General features: G+C 42.0%; 1 protein-coding gene across 4 annotated transcripts in view; it reads right to left on the bottom strand.

Moving 5' to 3' along the window:
- The window catches only part of LOC120917707 (c-Maf inducing protein), a 251,803-nt gene that overhangs the window by 106,404 nt on the left and 125,172 nt on the right, over positions 1 to 20,227 (bottom strand). For all 4 annotated transcript variants that reach the window (XM_040329177.1, XM_040329178.1, XM_040329179.1 and 1 more), the window contains exons 4-5: positions 5,126 to 5,287; positions 934 to 975 (exon numbers count right to left, since the gene is read on the bottom strand). In XM_040329177.1, the coding sequence (XP_040185111.1) occupies positions 934 to 975; positions 5,126 to 5,287 (204 nt within the window). The remainder of the gene's footprint in view (positions 1 to 933; positions 976 to 5,125; positions 5,288 to 20,227) is intronic.

The raw sequence follows: 20,227 nt of genomic DNA, 5'->3' as shown, positions 1-20,227 counted from the left end.
TTATCGAAAGGTCAACCCACCTTGAATTGCTTACAACTCGACAACTTATTTTCTGCCGTTCTCCATATATGAGACTTTTCTTTATACTAAGGGCCTGTGTCTATGGGCTTTTGTTTATGTCAGAACAGCTTTTGATCCCATGCAAATAAATGGGAATGCAGCAAAAGCAGCTTTAGGACCTATGTCAACCAGCTTTGGGCATGGATAGATGGCAACCTGACATCATTCAGAATTCACTGACAGGTGCATTTGACCTCCTTCAAGAGAGTTATGCATTCCCATAGATTTCTATGGAAATACCAAACCCAGATGACACAAACCAAAGCCTGATAAAACAGGCCCGAAAACGCAGATCGCTACAGCCAAGATAGAGGTCAAACCAAAGTCAGATGGAGGTCAACTGCAGAACACCTACACCTGTCAACAAACTCTGAATGATCTCAGAAGTGTCTCAAATTGATTTTGAATGCAAGCAAAATACAACTCAAAGCATGCTGGACTGGCCCATTGACAACGGCCCTCAAGGGCCCTTTATTTTTAACATTTTTTTCATATTTGGATAGAATAGAGAAAGGCTAGCACCACTGTATGATTTCTATTGTTATTTGTGTCCCTGTTGGGGAGAGTTACCCTCTCCATTTGTCTTAGGGACCATTGTCACCAGGACTAAAAGTGGAAAAATATTCCAACATGTTGAATCACCATAACTGAAATAAAAGATATTTTAAAAGATAGGAAATCTTCTAATGAGGACAATTGTGTTGACAATTGTCTAAGAAGGGACCCCACTGGAAGATTTCCCCTGTTGTGTCTAGTAGACTTGAGGTTAAAGGTAACCGGAGTCTAATTGGGACTCAGAAGGCAACAAAATCTCCACTTCAAAACTAAATACAGATATCTAGAATAATAAAAAAATGTAATTAAAAAACTTACCACAATGATGCTTTCATGCTCCTGAGTGGTTAAATTGCTATTCTGTAGTAATATAAGAAAGACATGAAGAAAGATTGAAAGGAACAGAACTCAAAGAAAAAAGTAAAAATGATGGCACAAAGTACAAAATAGCTTAAGAATTTAAAACAGTATCTTTCTGCACGCTTTGCAAAAATAGCCAGCTTTCTTCTACATTACTTGTACATTTGGGGACACCTACATCGTAAACATCACAGAAAAATTATGTATTACAACAAATTATAATTCTTGAAAAGGGTTTCTGATGGAACACCCCTTTTTTGTAAAAAGATACAAATTTCTAAAAGTGCAAGTCAGTGTTTTTCAGCTTTTCCTGGCTGATTCTAAGGCACGCTAATTTAATCTTCCAGGTTTCTTTTAGGGTTAACTACCAGATTGAAAGGACATTTCACCTTGTATCTCCTAGATTGTAAGCTCTAACGAGCAGGGCCCTCTGATCCCTCCTGTATTGAATTGTATTGTCACTGTACTGTCTGCCCTCATGTTGTAAAGCGCTGTGCAAACTGTTGGCACTATATAAATTATGTATAATAATAATAATAATATCCCATAATTGGTATCGTTGGGAGGAATTGTACCCCATCATTGGTATCGCTGGGAGGAATCGTACCCCTTCTTTGGTATGAGTGGGAGGAATCGTACCCCTTCATTGGTATGAGTGGGAGGAATCGTGCCCCATCGTTGGTATGAGTGGGAGAAATAGTTACAATAACTTTTATGATTTTGACAACTCCACTGCCCCAGCTTCCTTGGCGCCATTATACAAATATTTATATATATATATAATTATATATAAAGATATACACACACACGTTCATTGATACTGAAGTCAGTATATATTCTAAGCAAACCAGTGTCAGTAAGGCAACCTAGACAGTCAGAGTCAAAATGTACATGCAGAGAGAGTTATATCTGAAAATATTGACTAACTCTGTATAACTAGTGTGAAGTTCCAACTACTCCATAATACATTACTGATAAATACATTTGCTGCAACTCATTCATAGAAATGCAATAGGTTCACAATAAGTCACAAACCTGGTCAATTCAAACTGAGAAAATCAGCGTTTCTCAACCTCTTTACCCCAGAGGAACCCTTAACATTGGTTTCAGGTCTCAGAGAACCCCTTTTAACCTACAATGCATCAGGGGTCATTACCTTGCTGGTTAATTGAAAGATTGCCCACTTTACAGTGGTGGTCAGAATGTCACCCAGACAGCTAAAAAGATCATTGGTCAACTCGCCAGATATGCCAAGTGGCAATAGAACTGGAACTACGTAGGCACCATCAGATGGTATGTCAATCATCCACAGCTCAAGGAACTTCCAGCAACCTCTGGAGTAACCCTAGGATTCCACAAATCTGTGGTTGAAAATAGCTGGAGTCAATCATCCACAGCTCAAGGAACTAGCAACCTCTGGATGAACCCTAGGGTTCCACAGAACTGTGGTTGAGAACGGCTGGAGTCAATCGTCCACAGCTCAAGGAACTAGCAACCTCTGGAGTAACCATAGGTTTCCACTAACTATGGTTGAGAATGGCTGGAGTAAATCCAAAATCCCCCCCCCCCCCCCCAAAAAAAAATCCAAAACCAGTAAAAAAACTGCATGTCAAAACGATCAGTAGTTCCTGAGATATAGACAGCTCAAAATCTATGCAAATATAGACTTTTCCCTTTTAAAATGTTAAAATCGAATTGATCCTTTAGTCTTATCAACTTACTGCCCTATCAATGTAATAGGCGGTCTCACTAAGCAATAAGGGAGAGGCTTGGGATAAAGGAGGGAGCAGGGTCAATGTCAACGTTTATAGATTAAGTCAAGGTCTGCAAATATAGGTCCAGCTACCTATATTTCCATATCTCCTGTTCATTTAAACCTGCAGTTTTTGGTGACGGCGATCCATGCAAATGCGTCTTCATAAGGCGCTCAGTTTGCTGTGCCCGGGTTTGTGGAAGGTTTACTTTAACAAATATTATTATCATAATAACTGTCTCTCCAGCTCTTCTGCCACAGCGTGTGAAGAGAATAGATTGAAGTGTTTACAGTTAACATGAAATGCATTAAATTCCCCACCAGTCCCAGATGGAGTGCAGAAAAACAAACTGTTCCTTTCTTGGACTCAACACGTACAAAATTAATTTTGCCAAAACATATTACATCGCTGCTTCCTCATTTGGACAAACTCTCTTTGCATACAATAAACTCCGGCCATTAATTTACTGTCAATTGAGCACAAATTAGTCATTCTATTAGAAAGGATTTTTGTGTGGGACTGGTAAAGCACAAGTGTGACAGCAAATGTTGAGAAAAAATAAGTATATACCGGTAAGTAATTTGCCAATAGGAGACCCTCCTGATTATCTGGTCTGGCTTAATTTCTCAAGGTAACAAGTAGAGGACAAAAAAATCAATCTGTTAACCAATAACTCATGAGATGAAGAAGGCTTTCCCACTTTTGCTACTATAAATACCACGCACTACTATAGGCACTAGCCGGGTACTTCAATAATTCTGCTATACATGCAAAATATATGGTTGCTATAAGAACTGCTTTAATAAAAAAAAAACGTTTCTATCCTTCAAAAATATACTGCACTAAATGGGGGTGTTGGATCAATCAACAATCAATTTTTATCGAAATACCATATATACTCGAGTATAAGCCGAGTTTTTCAGCCCAATTTTTAGGCTGAAAAACTCCCCCTCGGCTTATACTCGAGTGAGCCGTACCTTTCATTACTAAAACAGTGTGTGTCTCCCTCTGTGTAATGCATTCTGTTTGCCCGGTTATTGCAACTAAGCCCCGTCTCCTCCTTGTCTGTGATAGGCAGAACACTGATACAGTTTCCCAGCATCGTATCAGTGTTCCTCTATCACGGAAGGACAAGAAGGAGGCGGGGCTTTGTTTCAATGAACGGCCGAACAGACTGCATTACACAGTGGGAGACACACGCTGTTTTAGTAATGAAAGGTACGGCTGCAAAAGGGCACGGTGAGAATGCAACTGGGCACGGTGAGAATGCAACTGGGCACGGTGAGAATGCAACTGGGCACGGTGAGAATGCAACTGGGCACGGTGAGAATGCAACTGGGCACGGTGAGGCTGCAGATGGGCACGGTGAGGCTGCAGATGGGCACTGTTTACCCAGTAGCTGCTGCATTTTCCCACCCTAGGCTTATACTCGAGTCAATGTTTTCCCAGTTTTGTGTGGTAAAATTAAGTGCTTTGGCTTATATTCGCGTCGGCTTATACTCGAGTATATACCCAATTTTTTTTTTTTTTTTTTTTTGTGTATGTTGTGTTGCTTTTGAGCAAAATATACATTCAACACATCAAGGGTATGTGTTGATGGGTTTTTGTTCTCTTCAGTTTTTGCATTCACACAGAAGTCTATGGAAATGCAACTCCCTTACGTCAAATGAAAGATCATCTCAATACAGCCTCAAACTGATGTCAAACCTAAGCCATCGACAAGCCCAATGCACAAATAAAAAAAGCTCACCTGAGTGCTAATGGCATCAAAACGTTAATAACACCATTTGAATGCTACCTAAATTTATTTGTTGTTTTTTTTTATTTTTTATATTAGATATACAAAAATCATTTGCGTTGGCCCTATGACCTAAATGAACAGCACAGCAGCCAGCACTAGAATTTAAACACAACATATTAGTGCAATGCTCCATAGTAACGAATCCCCTCATATGTGACCTACACATCAAACCCTCAAAACACCATCAAAGCAGTGATGTGCAAATTTCATAGTATGGCCAAAGCTTTTTGGCCATACATCTCCTGTGGGTCATAGAAATGCACAGTTCAGACAGTGCCGCTCCAGGCTCTAGAAGGATCCCAAAAATATTGTTGAGATCCGCCCAGCTGCCTGATTGACAGCTAGGTATGCCTCTCGGCACATGGCTGAGAGCCAGCTGCTCCCGTCCTCTCCCCAGCCCGGCGCCCCAGTGAGCGCTGGAGGGGCAGAGCAAAAAGCAGTGAATGACAGTCACTGCTCTTCGCTCTGAGCAGGCTGACAATTGAGCAATCAGTGGTCATTTGATCGCTCATGTTCTCAGGCTTAGAGCCATATTAGGACACATACACCTACCAATATCCATGAAAGTTTGAGAAAATTCCTTGGCAAGTCTTACCTCAGAGAGTAGCTTGGAGACAATTTCTAGTGGTGCCTGGTAGATAGAATCATCCTGCAGCGGGGAAGTCAGCGCCATGTCCACCAGAGTCCTGATCTCCTTCAGTACCACTTCCCAGCGATTTGGATTACTCAAAACTTTTTTGTACTTATAGATCTTTTTCTGAAAGACAGAAATTAAATGATGAATATATGAGAAAACTAAAAAGACAATGTATATGTGATCTGTAGCCATCCTTAATTACATTATACTTACTGTATCTGTCAGAGTGTTAAGTTGTAAAAATGTGCTTATTTGATGTGAATTCCCATGCTTTGTATTTGAAATAAAACATACCAACTTGAATTTTCCAAAGCCTTTTTTTACAGACCTTTCCATTTTCCATTATAATAATAAATACACTATTCAATTATTTTGGCCCCTTCAAATAGTGTAAAAGGGTCATTCAATTGTTACAGTCTCCGCTTTATCCTAAAGCACCCGGTTTCAATGTGAGATGGAGTGCTGCCAAGGCTTCACTATGATACCCTGTTGGGGGAATGTTTGTGCCACAGAGTCGATTCATGACCCAGTGGTACCCATCCCGAGTCTTGTCAGCTCCACTGGGCTCCTCCAAATCACTCCTTCCACTAATGCCAGGTAAGCTTTGTTTCATAAATACAGCAGAGAGCGGTCAAGCCTCAATAACTGTATAGTAAATGCTGAATCAAGCAGTCAAGCCGCAATAGCTGTAAAATAATTGCTGGATCAAGAGTTGCAGTGAACCTGGATTTAGATATAAAATCACAAAGGCTGCGCTACAAGCACTGGACAAAGCAATCAAGTCCACTGGTATCAGAAACATTGTAATCAACATCAGTTTTTGTCACAAAAATAAGTAAGGCAATAACCTCACATCAAGATATGGAAACTTTACATTGTAAACCTCATTTTCCATGTAGTTGCCTACCCCATTATTTTATTCAGGTCTTATTGTAAACTAATGCACTTGGGGGCTAAGAATATAATTGCAAATTACTCACTAGAGGGGAGGGGGAACCTCTGGGGGAATCCAGGATGGAAAAAGATAAGACAGACTGAGCAATAGCATGCAATGTCAAGCTGCAGCAAGCAAAGCCAGCAGACTATTAGCATGCATAAAAAAAGGAAATTTACTCCAGAGGTAAAACTATAATCCTGCCACTTTATAAAAAAAACTCTGGTCTGGCCACATCTGGAGTATTCCATCCAGCTCTGGTCACCAATCCTCAGGAAGGATGTGCTGGAACCGGAAGGAGTCCAGAGAAGGGCAACAAAAATAATAAGGGGACTGGAGGACTTCAATTGCAAGGAACAACTACAAGCACTAAACATATTGGGCCAGATCCACGTAGGGCGGCGTATTTTTAGGCAGGCGTAGCGTATCATAGTTACGCTACGCCGCCGCTACTTTGAGAGGCAAGTGCTGTATTCACAAAGCACTTGCCTCTAAAGTTACGGCGGCGCAACGTAAATCTCCCGGCGTAAGGGCGCGGAATTCAAATGATGAATAGGGGGCGTGTTTTATGTAAAACAAGCTTGACCCCACGTAAATTACACTTTTTTCGTACGGCGCATGCGCACGCATGCTCAATATCACGTCAGATTTTCAAATTAAATTACGCCCGCTCAATGCCTAGACGACGTGAATGTAATTTACGCAAAGCCCTATTCACGAACGTTTTACGCAAACGACGTACACGACGGAAAATTCGACGCTGGCCCGACGTCCATACTTAACATTGCGTACGCCTCATAGAGCAGGGGTAACGTTACGCCGAAAAAAGCCTTACGTAAACGACGTAAAAAAAAGCGCAGGGCGGACGTACCTTTGTGGATTGGTGTATCTAGCCAATTTGCATACTCGATGCGGAAATCGACGGAAGCGCCACCTAGCGGCCAGCGTAAATATGCACCTAAGATCCGACGGCGTACTAAGACGTACGCCAGTCGGATCGAGCCCACATTCAGTCGTATCTTGTTTTGTGGATACAAAACAAAGATACGGCGGGGCATCTCAGAAATTACGCGGCGTATCAATAGATACGCCGGCGTAATTTCTTTGTGGATCTGGCCCATTCTCTTTGGAGAAGAGACACTTGAGAGGAGATATGATAGCAATATACAAATAGATCAATGGTGATCCCAGCGTAGGTAGGAAACTATTCAGTTCCAGGGAGTGTAAGAGGACACAGGGAAACACAATGAGACTTGAAGAGAAGCGTTTTAACCTTAAGCTGTGTAGGGTTTTATTTACCGTCAGGGTGATAAGGATGTGGAACTCTCTTCCACAATTGGTGGCGTCAGCGGGAAGTATTGATAGTTTTAAAAGACTATGGACATGCATCTTTGTGAACGCAGCATACGGGTATATGGGAAATGATTATCGACATTGACACACATACACAGGTTGAACTAGAATCGTTATTCAACAATAACGATTAAACAATAAAATAAAAACACATATAAAAAATATGTCTGGTGTCCATCAATATGTATGTGCTATTGGACGGTTTCTACTTAGTATAAAACATTATAGTAAGGCCCCATTCATGTTAGCAATAACGTGTGGGAGACCAATTGGGAGGGGGGGTCCTGGCGATTAGCTGTAGGTGGCTATTCCACTGAAATCAATGGGCGGCTGACAGCTCCGGCAGCCAATCGCAGCCACTGACATGTAATTACTCATGAAGCATTTATCTGCAAATAATTAACCCCAGGGGGTATGTAGGTCAATTATTTGTAGGTAAATCGCTCTATTACATGCGAGAGGTCATGCTTAGCTTCGGGAAATGTCAGCCTCCCACTGCTTTCAATGGGGCTGCCACTCACAGCCAATGGTCGGAAACCACTGCTAGGTCTCCAGCATGTAAGTGCCAATGGCCCCATCGTGTAAATGGGGCCTAACCACCAATGTAAAGATAAAAGAAGACATAGCAGTCGTGGTGGGAACAATTGTGAACTCCAGACTGGACTATGCTAATGCCCTTTACCTTGGACTCCCAAAGTACCAAATCGCTCGTCTGCAAGTCGTACAAAATACGGCCGCCAGACTGGTGACCGGGATAAAACCCTAGGAATCAATCACAGCTTCGTTAAGAACCCTCCATTGGTTGCCAGTGAAGGGCAGAATTGCTTTTAAAGCACTCTGTCTGACGCATAAGTGCATCCATGGGAAGGCCCCCCAATATCTATGCGAAAAAAATAAAAACTTACAACCCCAATCGCGTTCTGCGATCCGACCGACCAAAATCTGCTCCAGATACCCAAAGCCAGATACGAATCCAAAGGGAAAAGAAGATTTGCGTTCCAAGGCCCCAGGCTATGGAACGCTTTACCAACCAGCATTCGGTTGGAGGAGAACCACTTGGCCTTCAGAAGAAAGATCAAAACTCATCTCTTTTGATCTCAAAGGAGAAAGGAACAACGAGCGCCCAGAGGCGATTTAGTTTGCATGTGCTGCGCTATATAAGTTTTTCACTCACTCAATTTGTTTCATTGTATTTGATTGTAAATGGTTCATAAAATACAAAATACTATCTCAAAACTATTTTTGTTTTTACTAATGGACATGCAAGTTGAGAGCGCCACATTTCTTTCAGTTCAAACACCTAATTTGTCTACCAGTTTTATACTTACTATTACTCTTTCCTTTATAAACTAGCACAAAAGAGGGAATGGGGTATAGTCAAAGCAACCTAAAAAAAATCATCATCAAGTAAAATATACATTTCTCCTTTTTTCACTAATTATAGGAAAGGGTTGAAGTCTAATTTTTCATTTTTCCTGGAGTTGATTTCCCTTTTAGTTTGTAAATCCACCTAATCGCCGACCTCAATAAGTTTACATTGTGATCACATCCACATACAATCTGAAAACCCATCACGATCTGGAGTGAAGAGACAACAGTCTGAACAGTATACAGGCATACTGTGCACAGCGTCCTGTAACCCCACCTCCACGGTCAAGAAGAAGAGATGTATGGTCACATGACATAACTTTTTAACCTTGTAAAAGCGGTAAGAAAGAAAAGACAATAGGCCTGACATAGAGAACACTTGCACAACTGGTTTTCTTGCCTATACTTTTATTTAGATTTTAGGATCACTTTGGCTGTTCATGCATCGGACCCTTGGTTAATAGTTTGTTATTTTCTTGTTTGGACGCTTTTCAGTGTCTTGTCCTAGTATTGCTTAAGCTTTGCTTTGACGTAATCAGCCCTATAGTACTGTCATTGACCTGTCAGTCATGGTGGAAATTCATAGGTAACCTTATATTGTTGACCTATCCTGTCCGGTGTCCTCTCAGTCTGTCATGTACATTTCTGGAATTTGTACGACAGTTTTTTCTGTACTAAAATGTATAATACTCTATTGTCTGATGACTTCTGATTCTTGTTTAAAAGTTACAAAAATAAAAAAAATTGAGTATGGGGAAAAAAAAAAAAATATATTACATTTCTGAAACTAAACAAAAGCAGTTATATTACCAACAATTTTTGTCTTAGTAAGGGTCTATAACGCTGTATGTCCACAACTATTTTAAAGCCGGCCTTAGACGGTTTTGAAATTTGGCAAGTTCAGCAGGAAGTAGACGAGATTCAAACCATGCATGGGCAGGCTGAATGTACCCAAGTTGATCACTCAACCAGCCTGTCAGATTTTACATGCAATTATTGCTAGAGGTTGTTATAGCCGCCCCTGTCGGAAGAACACAATGGCTCTGCAGGAGGGATTCCCCCATCAAATCAGTGAGGGTGATTTTTTTTTCCTGCAGCACGTGGTTGCAAGAAAGAAAATCACTCTGTCTATGGCTGGCCTAATTTATATAAATTATCTAAATTTTCTGCAAAAAAAAAAAACCGATATAATTATTTATATATATATATATATATATATATATATATATATATATATATATATATATATATATATATATATATATATATATATATATATATATATATATATATATATATATATATATATATATATTTATTTATTTTATATATTTTTTTTTTCAAAGAAAGTTATGGTTAAATGACATTCCTGGAGCTGCGGTGGCTCAACGCGATTGGCACTGCGCTGACAAGCCATTCACCTCTGCAGCTAGGGGTTCGGATCCCGGTCTCGGCTACATGTGAATTGAGTTTGGTGGTCTCAGCCCGGCTCCCGGTGGGTGTGCTATCCCACAAAAACCACCACACTCACACACTTACACGCACTCGAAATTGGGTTAACATGCACGCACTTTGACCACACGGTCTCTAAAAAGAGAGGCGAAGGACTAACGTGGCTGGTTGAGCGGAGTCCCTCTGCCCCGTTGGGCTTCAAAGCGGAGCAGGTAGGGCGGGCTGTGTGGGAGGACCCCCTCACACACCCGCCATTGCCACCCGGGGCATGGAGAAAGGTGGCAGATTGCCTCTGGGGGAGGCCTGCCTACTCCCAACTCCTGCAGTCCGGCTCCTCTCTCGAGTACACGCATAAAAAATACACTTTAAAAAAAAAATGACATTTTCTTTCCTTGACTGGGTTCGTAGGAAGAAAGATTTTGTGGTCCACGTCACCTCCTATTTTAATCATGTAGAATCGCTGGGACTACATTTTCCAGCACCCCCTTCTGTCTCCAAGTGGCATTTACATAAAGGGGCATTTCTGCAAAGCCAACTGAAATGGGCCTGAAGTGGTCAGGTGGGGATGGGCATGGTTGATAGACCAGCTAAGAACTTGTTTGTCCAAAGAGACAACCTTTTGTTAATGCCCACAAACATGGCGTCACCATGTTGTGTTGTAATTCACACGGACACTGGAAACGTGACGGGGACAATGGTGTCATCATTCCAGGAGGCAGGCAATGGTTGTCAGACAACACTAAGTGACGTATGGCTGACTAGTCTGACAGGATCACCAGGTAATTTGTAGGCTTTGCAGGAGGGTAGGAAAATAAGGATAGAAATACTCTCAATTCTGCAGTACATATTGATTTTCAGTTTTTGACGTCAATTCTACGTTAAAACGAAGTGCTCGCCAGAAAAATGGCTGGCACACAGATTGGATAAAAAAAAGTTACACAGACATAACAAAATAGTTTTAAAGTATAAAGGGAAGTAGACAGACACGAAGGAGGAATTGTTTATTTTTCTACTGTCAATTTCAATGTTTTACAAGACCATTCATATCACATTTATATATTACATTCCCCATTACTTAAACGACTTTTTTTTCTTTTACTTTTTTTTTTATTATTTTTGGATAGGAAGTGTAGTTTCCACTGAGCTGGCTGCCAGCTTTCATTTATACAAGTCAATGTAGTTTGACATGCAGTTAAAATAAATGCACAGCGTTATCGAGGCATCTTAGGCGGTTCATTCTTATGTGACACAAGCATTTGTCTATTTTGGGTTCATACACTGCATGCAGGCAGAATGAGAAAGTGCCCTGAGACAGGAGATAATGTAACCGACAATCCGGGATCAAGTAACATTGATTTACTTACGTCAATTGCAACAACATCCTGCGGCCCCCAGGTGGGGAGGATGTCTTGAAATGAACTCGCCTAAGGTAACAACTGGGGCCTCACATGTTTGGGTGTTAACCTGTACAGTGCCATAGGCAAACAATTTTGACACCCAACTTATTGGGGATAAAAGTGGATTTATCATCCAGACACTGCCTTAGAAGAATGCCAAAAATAACATATTGTTAAAGTAAAAGAATATGGTTAACAAAGATTATTTATTTAACTACTTTAAATTAGCCCAATTCCTCATTCTTTCTTAAAGCGGATCTCCCGCGGCTCAATAGTTTTTTTTTTTTATTGCAAATTAAAATGTGTATTAGCACTACTGTGCTAAACTCACGTATCCGGTTTTCGTCTGCCCCTCCGCTGTTATTTCAGCTATAATAATCACTTATATTCTCCTTCACGTCCCGTGGCCATCTTGGCTTTGGGCGCTCGAATCCAACAAGGAGCTACTTCCTATTTGCGGTGGATGCTGTCCCAGCATCCACCGCTCGATCTCGTGCATGGTGAATGTGCCCGTCGGCGTGAGCGTCTCTGTTGTCATCGCAACGGCAGGCGTATGAATGAAAAGTTCCCGCCCCGTTGTGATGATAACAGAGCCTCGTGAAACACTGGAGAAGTTTAAAACGCCCGCCCCTTCCTTTGTTTACATCGGCGTCACTTCCTCCAAAATGAAGTCGCGCGATGTCTCATAACAGCCGAATATTACAAGCTCTGAGAATAGCTCCCAGCAGGCACAGCGCGGCGCAGGAAACGTCAGAAAACCCGTCTAAAACCCGAGGGGGGGCAGACCGGAACCACGGCTCAAATACAAGGTACAGATTTAATAATTAAAATGTAAATAGCCGATTCAGGCTTAGATTGGAGCGGTAGTAATATGGAGGTATAGTGTAAATGAGGGTGGAGATCCGCTTTAAACTGAATTTATCACTAAAACAAAATGTTAGCAGCCATGAGCTTAACAATAAAAAATATATATATATGGTTTATTCAGGGAGAGACAATCAAGCATCGATTGTGCATTGGTTTGCTTTTTCTTTAAAACTACATGACCAAATCCATGGCGTTGGTCACATGACCCAGGACCAAACGTTGGAGGTGGCATCAATGTAACTGCAGAAGGGAACATTTTTGTAAATGTTACCGATATATTGCCCAAAAGTTACAGTAAGACTTTTTTTATTTACTTGATAGCATAAAAATAATAAATTATAATTCAATGAAGAATTCGGCAAACTAAAATGCAGCGTACACACGATCGGTCCATCCAATGAGAACGGTCTGATGGACCGTTTTCATCGGTTAACCGATGAAGCTGACTGATGGTCAATCGTACCTACAGGAATTTTATTAATTGAATCCCAGTGTTCAGCTGCTTGTTTTATATGTGTTTTTTATTGCGCTGATTATATTTTCTACATTTACAATCGTACCTACACACCATCGGTTAAAAAAACGATTGTGTCAGAACGCGGTGACGTAAAACACAACGACATGCTGAAAAAAATAAATGCTTCCAAGCATGCGTCGACTTGATTCTGAGCATGCGTGGATTTTTAACCGATGGTCGTGCCTACTAACGATTGTTTTTTTTCCTATCGGTTAGGAATCCATCGGTTAAATTTAAAACAAGTTAGCTTTTTTTTAACCGATGGATAAATAACCGATGGCGCCCACACACAATCGGTTTGAACCGATGAAAACAGTCCATCAGACCGTTCTCATCGGTTTAACCGATCGTGTGTACACGGCCTAAGAAGTAATAAAGTAGTGAGAAAATGCACCAACAGTAGCGGGTGACGGACTCATGTTTATAACACTAAATATGTACCTATCAAAGGTTCGAAGGGTGTCCCTCAAGTGGCAGGCCATGTGTGTATGTAGGTGCGAGTGTTAGTATGAGAGACTATGTTGATTGTTAGTTAAATCAATACGTTTGAAAGTTTCCCTACTTTAAGGAACCGTACTGTTGTGGCATGGGGTCCTACACGGTCCCTAAAAAGCAATATTATGACCCCGCAATATGGCACTTCCTCCCCGTTTGGGAACTTGAGGTGCAGATTCTGCTATATTAATATGTGGGCCAAGGGTTCTATAACAGACATTTGTATTCCCAATGTACCCTTCTGGGGGGAAAATGTATGTTAAAAATTTTTGTGGAAAATTCAATAAATACTTAAAAAAAAAAAAAAGAGTAACAAAATGCAAAAAAATTTATTTTACTATAAATGATGTCTAATTACTGATAGTATAAGCATACAAAGCTCTAAAGAGGGTCAGTAGGAAGACAGTCATAGCGTACATTCGGAAGCCCGTTCTGTGCAATGTCCCCTCTCTCTGCTCCCTACATCAATCACATTCATACTTCTAAGGCATGCATGCTTCTGATCAGTGGCTGGGAGATATTTCTTACTACTGGCAATATTTTATTTTGAGAATTCTGTGAGAGGCAACAAGAAGCCTTGAGTAGGTGTTTTTGTATTACAAACATACGTTCCAGGGTGATCAGATTACAGACAAAAGGGACTGGGGTGGACTACAGTATGTCCTTCCCTGATGATACGTTCCAGGGTCTTTAGTTTACAGACAAAGGGGACTTCGATGCACTACAGGAAGTCCACCCCCAGTAGATACCTTCCAGGGTCATCAGATTACAGACATAAGCGACTGGTGCACAACAGCAAAGACCAGGTAAAACACTAATGCCCTGTACACAGGATCGGAATTTCCGAACGTCATAAACTGACGGAATTTTTCGTCAGAATTCCGTTCAAACTGTCTTGCATACACACTGTCATGCCAAATTCCGACCGTCCAAAACGCGGTGACGTACAACACTACGATGAGCCAAGAAAAATGTTCAATGCTTCCGAGCAATCGTCGACTTGATTCCGAGCATGCGTCGACTTGATTCTGAGCATGCATGTTTTTTTCCTACATCGGAGTTCCACACAGACAATCGGAATTTCAGATAGGATTTTTTTTTCCATAGAAAAAATAGAACATATTCTCTTTCTAAACTCAGACGGAAAAAAGTCCGATGGGGCACACACACAGTCGGAGTATCCGATGATAAAATTCCGTCTGACTTTTTTCATCGGAAATTCCGATCGTGTGTACGAGGCATACGTGACTCTGCAGGTAGGCTATACTGCCTAAATGTATGTCGAAATTTGATTTTCTGCTTTGACTGGACGGAAAGAAGGAACAGAGAAGGTCCAATCACCTTAAAGATCTTCCCTAAAACAAAGTACTGTAGATATCTATTCACTTGAAATCGGTACAGAGGCCAAATTACACAGAACTATACTCTATATTTGATGAGGTCTATGGAAGAAAATAAACACAATCTAACACTAACACAGCAACAGGCTTTAAAATTAATCTAAACCTCAAGCTTTGTTCCGTTTTAATGTAAACATGGACATCTGATGTCCAATCTTCGATACCTGCCATTTCAGCAGCTATAAATCTAAATGGCCACCTACTATTCTGTCCACCTTTAGGCAATCCCTGTTACTCACCCCTTCAGGGAAGGCTACCCCACCTCCACGTGTAGGTATATGTGCCTTGTTGCTTTGGCATCCCCAAGAGACTCACGGCTGTGCATCTCCATCACAGGAGCGAGCTCCCTAATGATCCGAGCTACTGCATCAGGGAAGAGAAAGAGTATGTGAGGGGGTTTGAATCAGAGAAAGAGCTCGCTCCTGAGATGGAGGAGGAGAACAGTATAAGCTAGGAGTCTCTTATCAAGTCCTAGCAACATATAAAGTCCTAGCAACAAGGCAGGACAGGATCTCCGAGTTTATCAGACGGGCTTCATGATATATGCAAATAGCCTACACCTATAGCATTGTTCAACTTTGCTCAAATCTGCACAGTTTGCTTTCATCTATAGCAGGGGTCTCCAAACATTCTAAACAAAGGGCCGGTTTATTGTCCTTCAGACTCCAGGAAGGCCGGACTATGGCCAGCGGGAGTGGAAATTTTCCTGGCATCAGCGGGAGTAAGCATTGCCACATTTGGTGTTAGGTGGAGGAACAGTGTCCAGTCCTTTGTATCGTAGGGAGACATAGTACCTCATTTCTGGTGTCCAGTGGGAGAAATGATGCCCCATTGTTGGTGGACAGTGGGAGAAATGATGCCCCATTGTTGGTGGACAGTGGGAGAAATGATGCCCCATTGCTGGTGGATAGTGGCAGAATAGTGTCTTGTATCAGTGGTAGGAATAGTGCCCAAAGGGCTGGAAAAAGGCAAGCAGAGGGCCACATTCTTTGGAGACTACTGATTTATAGGAACCCCTTACCTGCATAGGCAGTTTTTTGGTAAAAGTGAACTATGCCTTTTAACACCTCCCTCTAGCTAGCAAGAAACGATGCACAGAACTCAACTGATAACTTAAAACATTTGGCTGATCCATGACAGTTACATTTTAACGAAAGAATTTTAATCTGCAGGATTTTTTTTTCTGTATTGTGTATTCAAGTTATTTAGACAAGAACATTAACACTCATCGGTGTATTCTACACACTATTCTGAGAGCAGCCAGCTGTTGTTGGGCCCCTCAAGTTGGGTTGGAGGGCAGGTTAGTTGCGCCCTCACAACTTTATTAACATTTTCAACATGTTCACGGTCAACACACATGTACCGCAACAGTGCCCGATTGGCCAACAGTGCTTCCCGTCCTTCCAGTATGGGTGCCACGCTAGACGTGATGGTAAGACACACTTAGGAGCTTATGCCAATTGGTTTTAAGAATAACCCAACTCCAGCGATATCTTTAAAGCGGAGGTTCACCCAAAAATCCACTTTTTCACATTAGCTCCATAACATCTGCAGTATGCTGTTTTTTTTTTTTTTTAATTATCGTTATATGAGCCCTTGTTTACCGGCTCCGAGCGGGGAATCCTGCGGGGAATGGGTGTTTCTAAGCGAAGAGGTGTTGATTGACGGCTGCTAAGGCACGTCACGCCTTCCGAAAACACATAAAGTCAAACTTGGGCGTTTACGGCGCCTGCGCCTGCCGTGTAGAGCTGACTGCGCAGGCGCCGTAAACACCCGAGTGTGACTTCGGGTATTTTCGGAAGGCATGATGCGCTTTAGCAGCCCGTCAATCAACTGCTCTTTGCTTAGGAACGCCTATAACCGGAAGTAATCCCCCGCTCGGAGTCGGATAACAAAGGCTTGTATAACGATAAGTACAAAAAAAAAAAAAAAAAAAGAAACAGCATACTGCAGATGTTAGCAGTATGCTGGAGGCATATAGCTAATGTCAGAATGTTTATTTTTGGGTGAACCCCCGCTTTAATAAATTGTACTGCCATCTGTGACTCCACTTCACTTTAATGTGAAGTTTTATAGAGATAAATTAAAGTGAATCGTAACAGTGTGGCACAATCTACAGTAAATATGCTCTTTAGTACTTTGGAAAAGTTAGAACCTTTTGGTCTCCGTACTGGAGAGATTCCCCTCCATTTGTGGTCACTAAAACAGCAAAGAAAGGAAAACCCCGGGTAGAGAGATCCTCTCTTTTCTCTACAAAATTAAAAATTTCAAAATCATTTTGGCTGAAGCAGGACTTTAACCTTCCATGCTGTCAATCTGTTGAAGTCTATGGGACCAAAAACGCTTGTAATCTGCCAAAAAGAAGCTTGTGAACTTTTTTGAGCTTCAGGCAACAGAACGCTCATATGTGAACAGGGGGCCATTGAAATGAATGGGATTTTGCTTGTTGGGTGCTTTGGAGCTTCAGAGATGAGCATTTTAGGCCTCGTACACACAATAGGTTAACCAGAGGACAACGGTCTGATGGACCATTTTCATCAGTCAAAACCGATCGTGTGTGGGCCCCATAGGTTATTTAACCAGAGGTTAAAAAAAAGCCAACTTGCTTTAAATTTAACCGATGGATTCCTAACCGACGGGTAAAAAAACGATCGTTAGTAGGCACGACCATTGGTTAAAAATCCACGCACGCTCAGAATCAAGTCGACGCATGAACGCATTGAACTTCGTTTTTTTTTCAGCACGTCGTTGTGTTTTTACGTCACCGCGTTCTGACACAATCGGTTATTTAACCTATGGTGTGTAGGCGTGACGGACCATCAGTCAGCCTCCTCGGTTAACCTATGACAACGGTCCATCAGACCGTTCTCATCGGATGGACTGATTGTGTGTACGAGGCTTTACAAGCTGAAAAACTCTCAGGTGTGAACAGGGCCTTAGTAAATCTAAACTTCATCAGCAGTTAGAGCAGTCTTGTGACTTCTATCAGTGTCTGGTTAAAGCTTGTAGGAGGGATTTTCATTTTGTTCTCATTGTCCTATCAGGCTGCAGGACCCCTGATCCTCTGCCTGGTCAGTGCCAATTTGCCCTGTGCTGATCACATGCACGGTCCCAAAAAAAACTCCTCTCTTGCAATACACACCAAACTGAGCATGTGCAGCTTGTCCCCTAGCCTCTGTTCTATTGGGAGATGGACTGGGGACACAGTGGAAGAAGAGGAGGATCAGAGAAGACAGGATGAAACAGTCTTTTTACACAAGGATTAACCCCTGCAGAGGATTAACCCCTTAGGTTGCACAGTGAGTATAACAAGTATGCTGTACTGAATATACAGACTGATTTGACTGTTGTGGGTTTAGGCTGCATTCACACCTGAGCGTCGGTCGTTCTGTGTTTTTTTTGGCGTTTTTTTCCGGCGTTTTGTTGCGCGTATCCATGCTTATTTGCGCGTTTGCATACAGCGTTGTCCGACGTTTTTGTACTTTGACGTTTTTTATTTTAGCCAATAGGAAAAACTATCATCTTTTCATCACTTGTTGCTATGTTGGTAGATTTTTTTAATCTTCTGCATGGGCAAAAGTGCTATTGTTTAAAGCGACGAAACGCCCGTAGCAAACGCCCGTTGTCGCGCAAGTCGCTTGAATCGAGCGTTTCCATTACTTTCTATGGGAAATGGAAACGCTCAAATACGCCCAAGCCGCCCGATACGCGCGACAAAAAAGGGTCCGGAACTTTTTTTGGCTACAGGCGATGGGCGTCAGACGCATCAGCGTTCAGATGTGAACCATCCCCATAGACTTTAATGTATTTTGGTCCCTCTGGCGTTTGTGAGCGTCGCGCTACAGGCGACAAAACGCCTAGGTGTGAATGGGCTCTTAGTAACACTTCAAGTGAACCCATTGCTTTGTCCTGCATTGTAAAAGACCAGGTTTACTTTTAGTTTATGTTTCAATGTGGTGGAAGACTATTATTACCTGATGACAAGTGATCATTCCAATGAGCTTTGACTCGCATCACCGAACAGCTGGGACAATTCACCTGTTTTTCTGTTTGTCGGAGGGGATGGGAATCAAACACTTGTTCCTCATATCTAAAAAAGAGATGGGGCTAAGGGTGGACCTGATTTTATGCACGTATGCCTAAAGATTTTCTGCACTATGTGGAGGAGATCACTGCTTGTTCTGTGTACAGCAATTGTTGCTATGCTGAAGGATTACTGTACAGACAAAAGCAAGAGTGGCATGTCCTGGATGCCTTCACACTATTTTATCTATAGTGTGAATTCTCTGTGATAAAGTTATTTATTCATGGGACAAATGCATAAATCTGAGCAAGTAGCATTGACAGTCGCTACATGGCCGCACGATAGCTATTTCTGATGAACGCTAAATAACCGCTTAGTAAATATTGCACTTTTGAGAGGGCCAGTACATTAAAAATGGTTATTTAACCACTTCCATACAGGGCACTTACGCACCTTCCCGCCCAAGCCAATTTTCAGCTTTCAGCACTGTCGCACTTTGAATGGCAATTGCGCGGTCGTGCTACACTGTACCCAAACAAAATTGGCGTCCTTTTTCCCCCACAAATAGAGCTTTCTTTTGGTGGTATTTGATCACCTCTGCAATTTTTTTTTGCGCAACAACTAAAAAAAATTACGTTTTTATTTTTTTCTGTTCATTTTTTTGTAAATAAGTATGTTTTCTCTTTCAATTACGGGCACTGATATGGCGGCACTGATGGGCACCGATGAGATGGCACTGATGGACATTGATGAGGTAGTACTGACGGGCACAGATGAGGTGGCACTGATTGGCGGCGCTGATATGCGGCACTGATGGGCACACATAGGCGGCACTGATGGGCACACATAGGCGGCACTGATGGGCACACATTGGCGGCACAGATGGGCACTCATGGGCGGCACAGATGGGCACTCATGGGCGGCACAGATGGGCACTCATGGGCGGCATTTATGGGTGGCACTGATGGATACTTATGGGTGGCACAGATGGGCACTGATAGGTGGGCACTGGGCATGGATGGGCACCGTGGGGTGGCACTGATGGACACTGTGGGGTGGCACTCATGGACACTTGGGGTGGCACTGATGGACATTGTGGGGAAGCACTGATCTACCCGTGTTGCCAGTCAGTGCCCATTTGTGGGCACTGATTGGCATCTTTTTTTTTTTTAAAAAAGTTTTTTTTTTTTTTTTTTTTTAAGATTTTTTTTTTTTTACATGCTTTTTTTTTTTTTTTTTGCCCACCCTGGTGG

Source organism: Rana temporaria, chromosome 11 (genome assembly GCF_905171775.1).
Source record: "Rana temporaria chromosome 11, aRanTem1.1, whole genome shotgun sequence".
NCBI lineage: Eukaryota > Metazoa > Chordata > Amphibia > Anura > Ranidae > Rana > Rana temporaria.
This window is presented reverse-complemented; position numbering and strand designations above follow the sequence as displayed.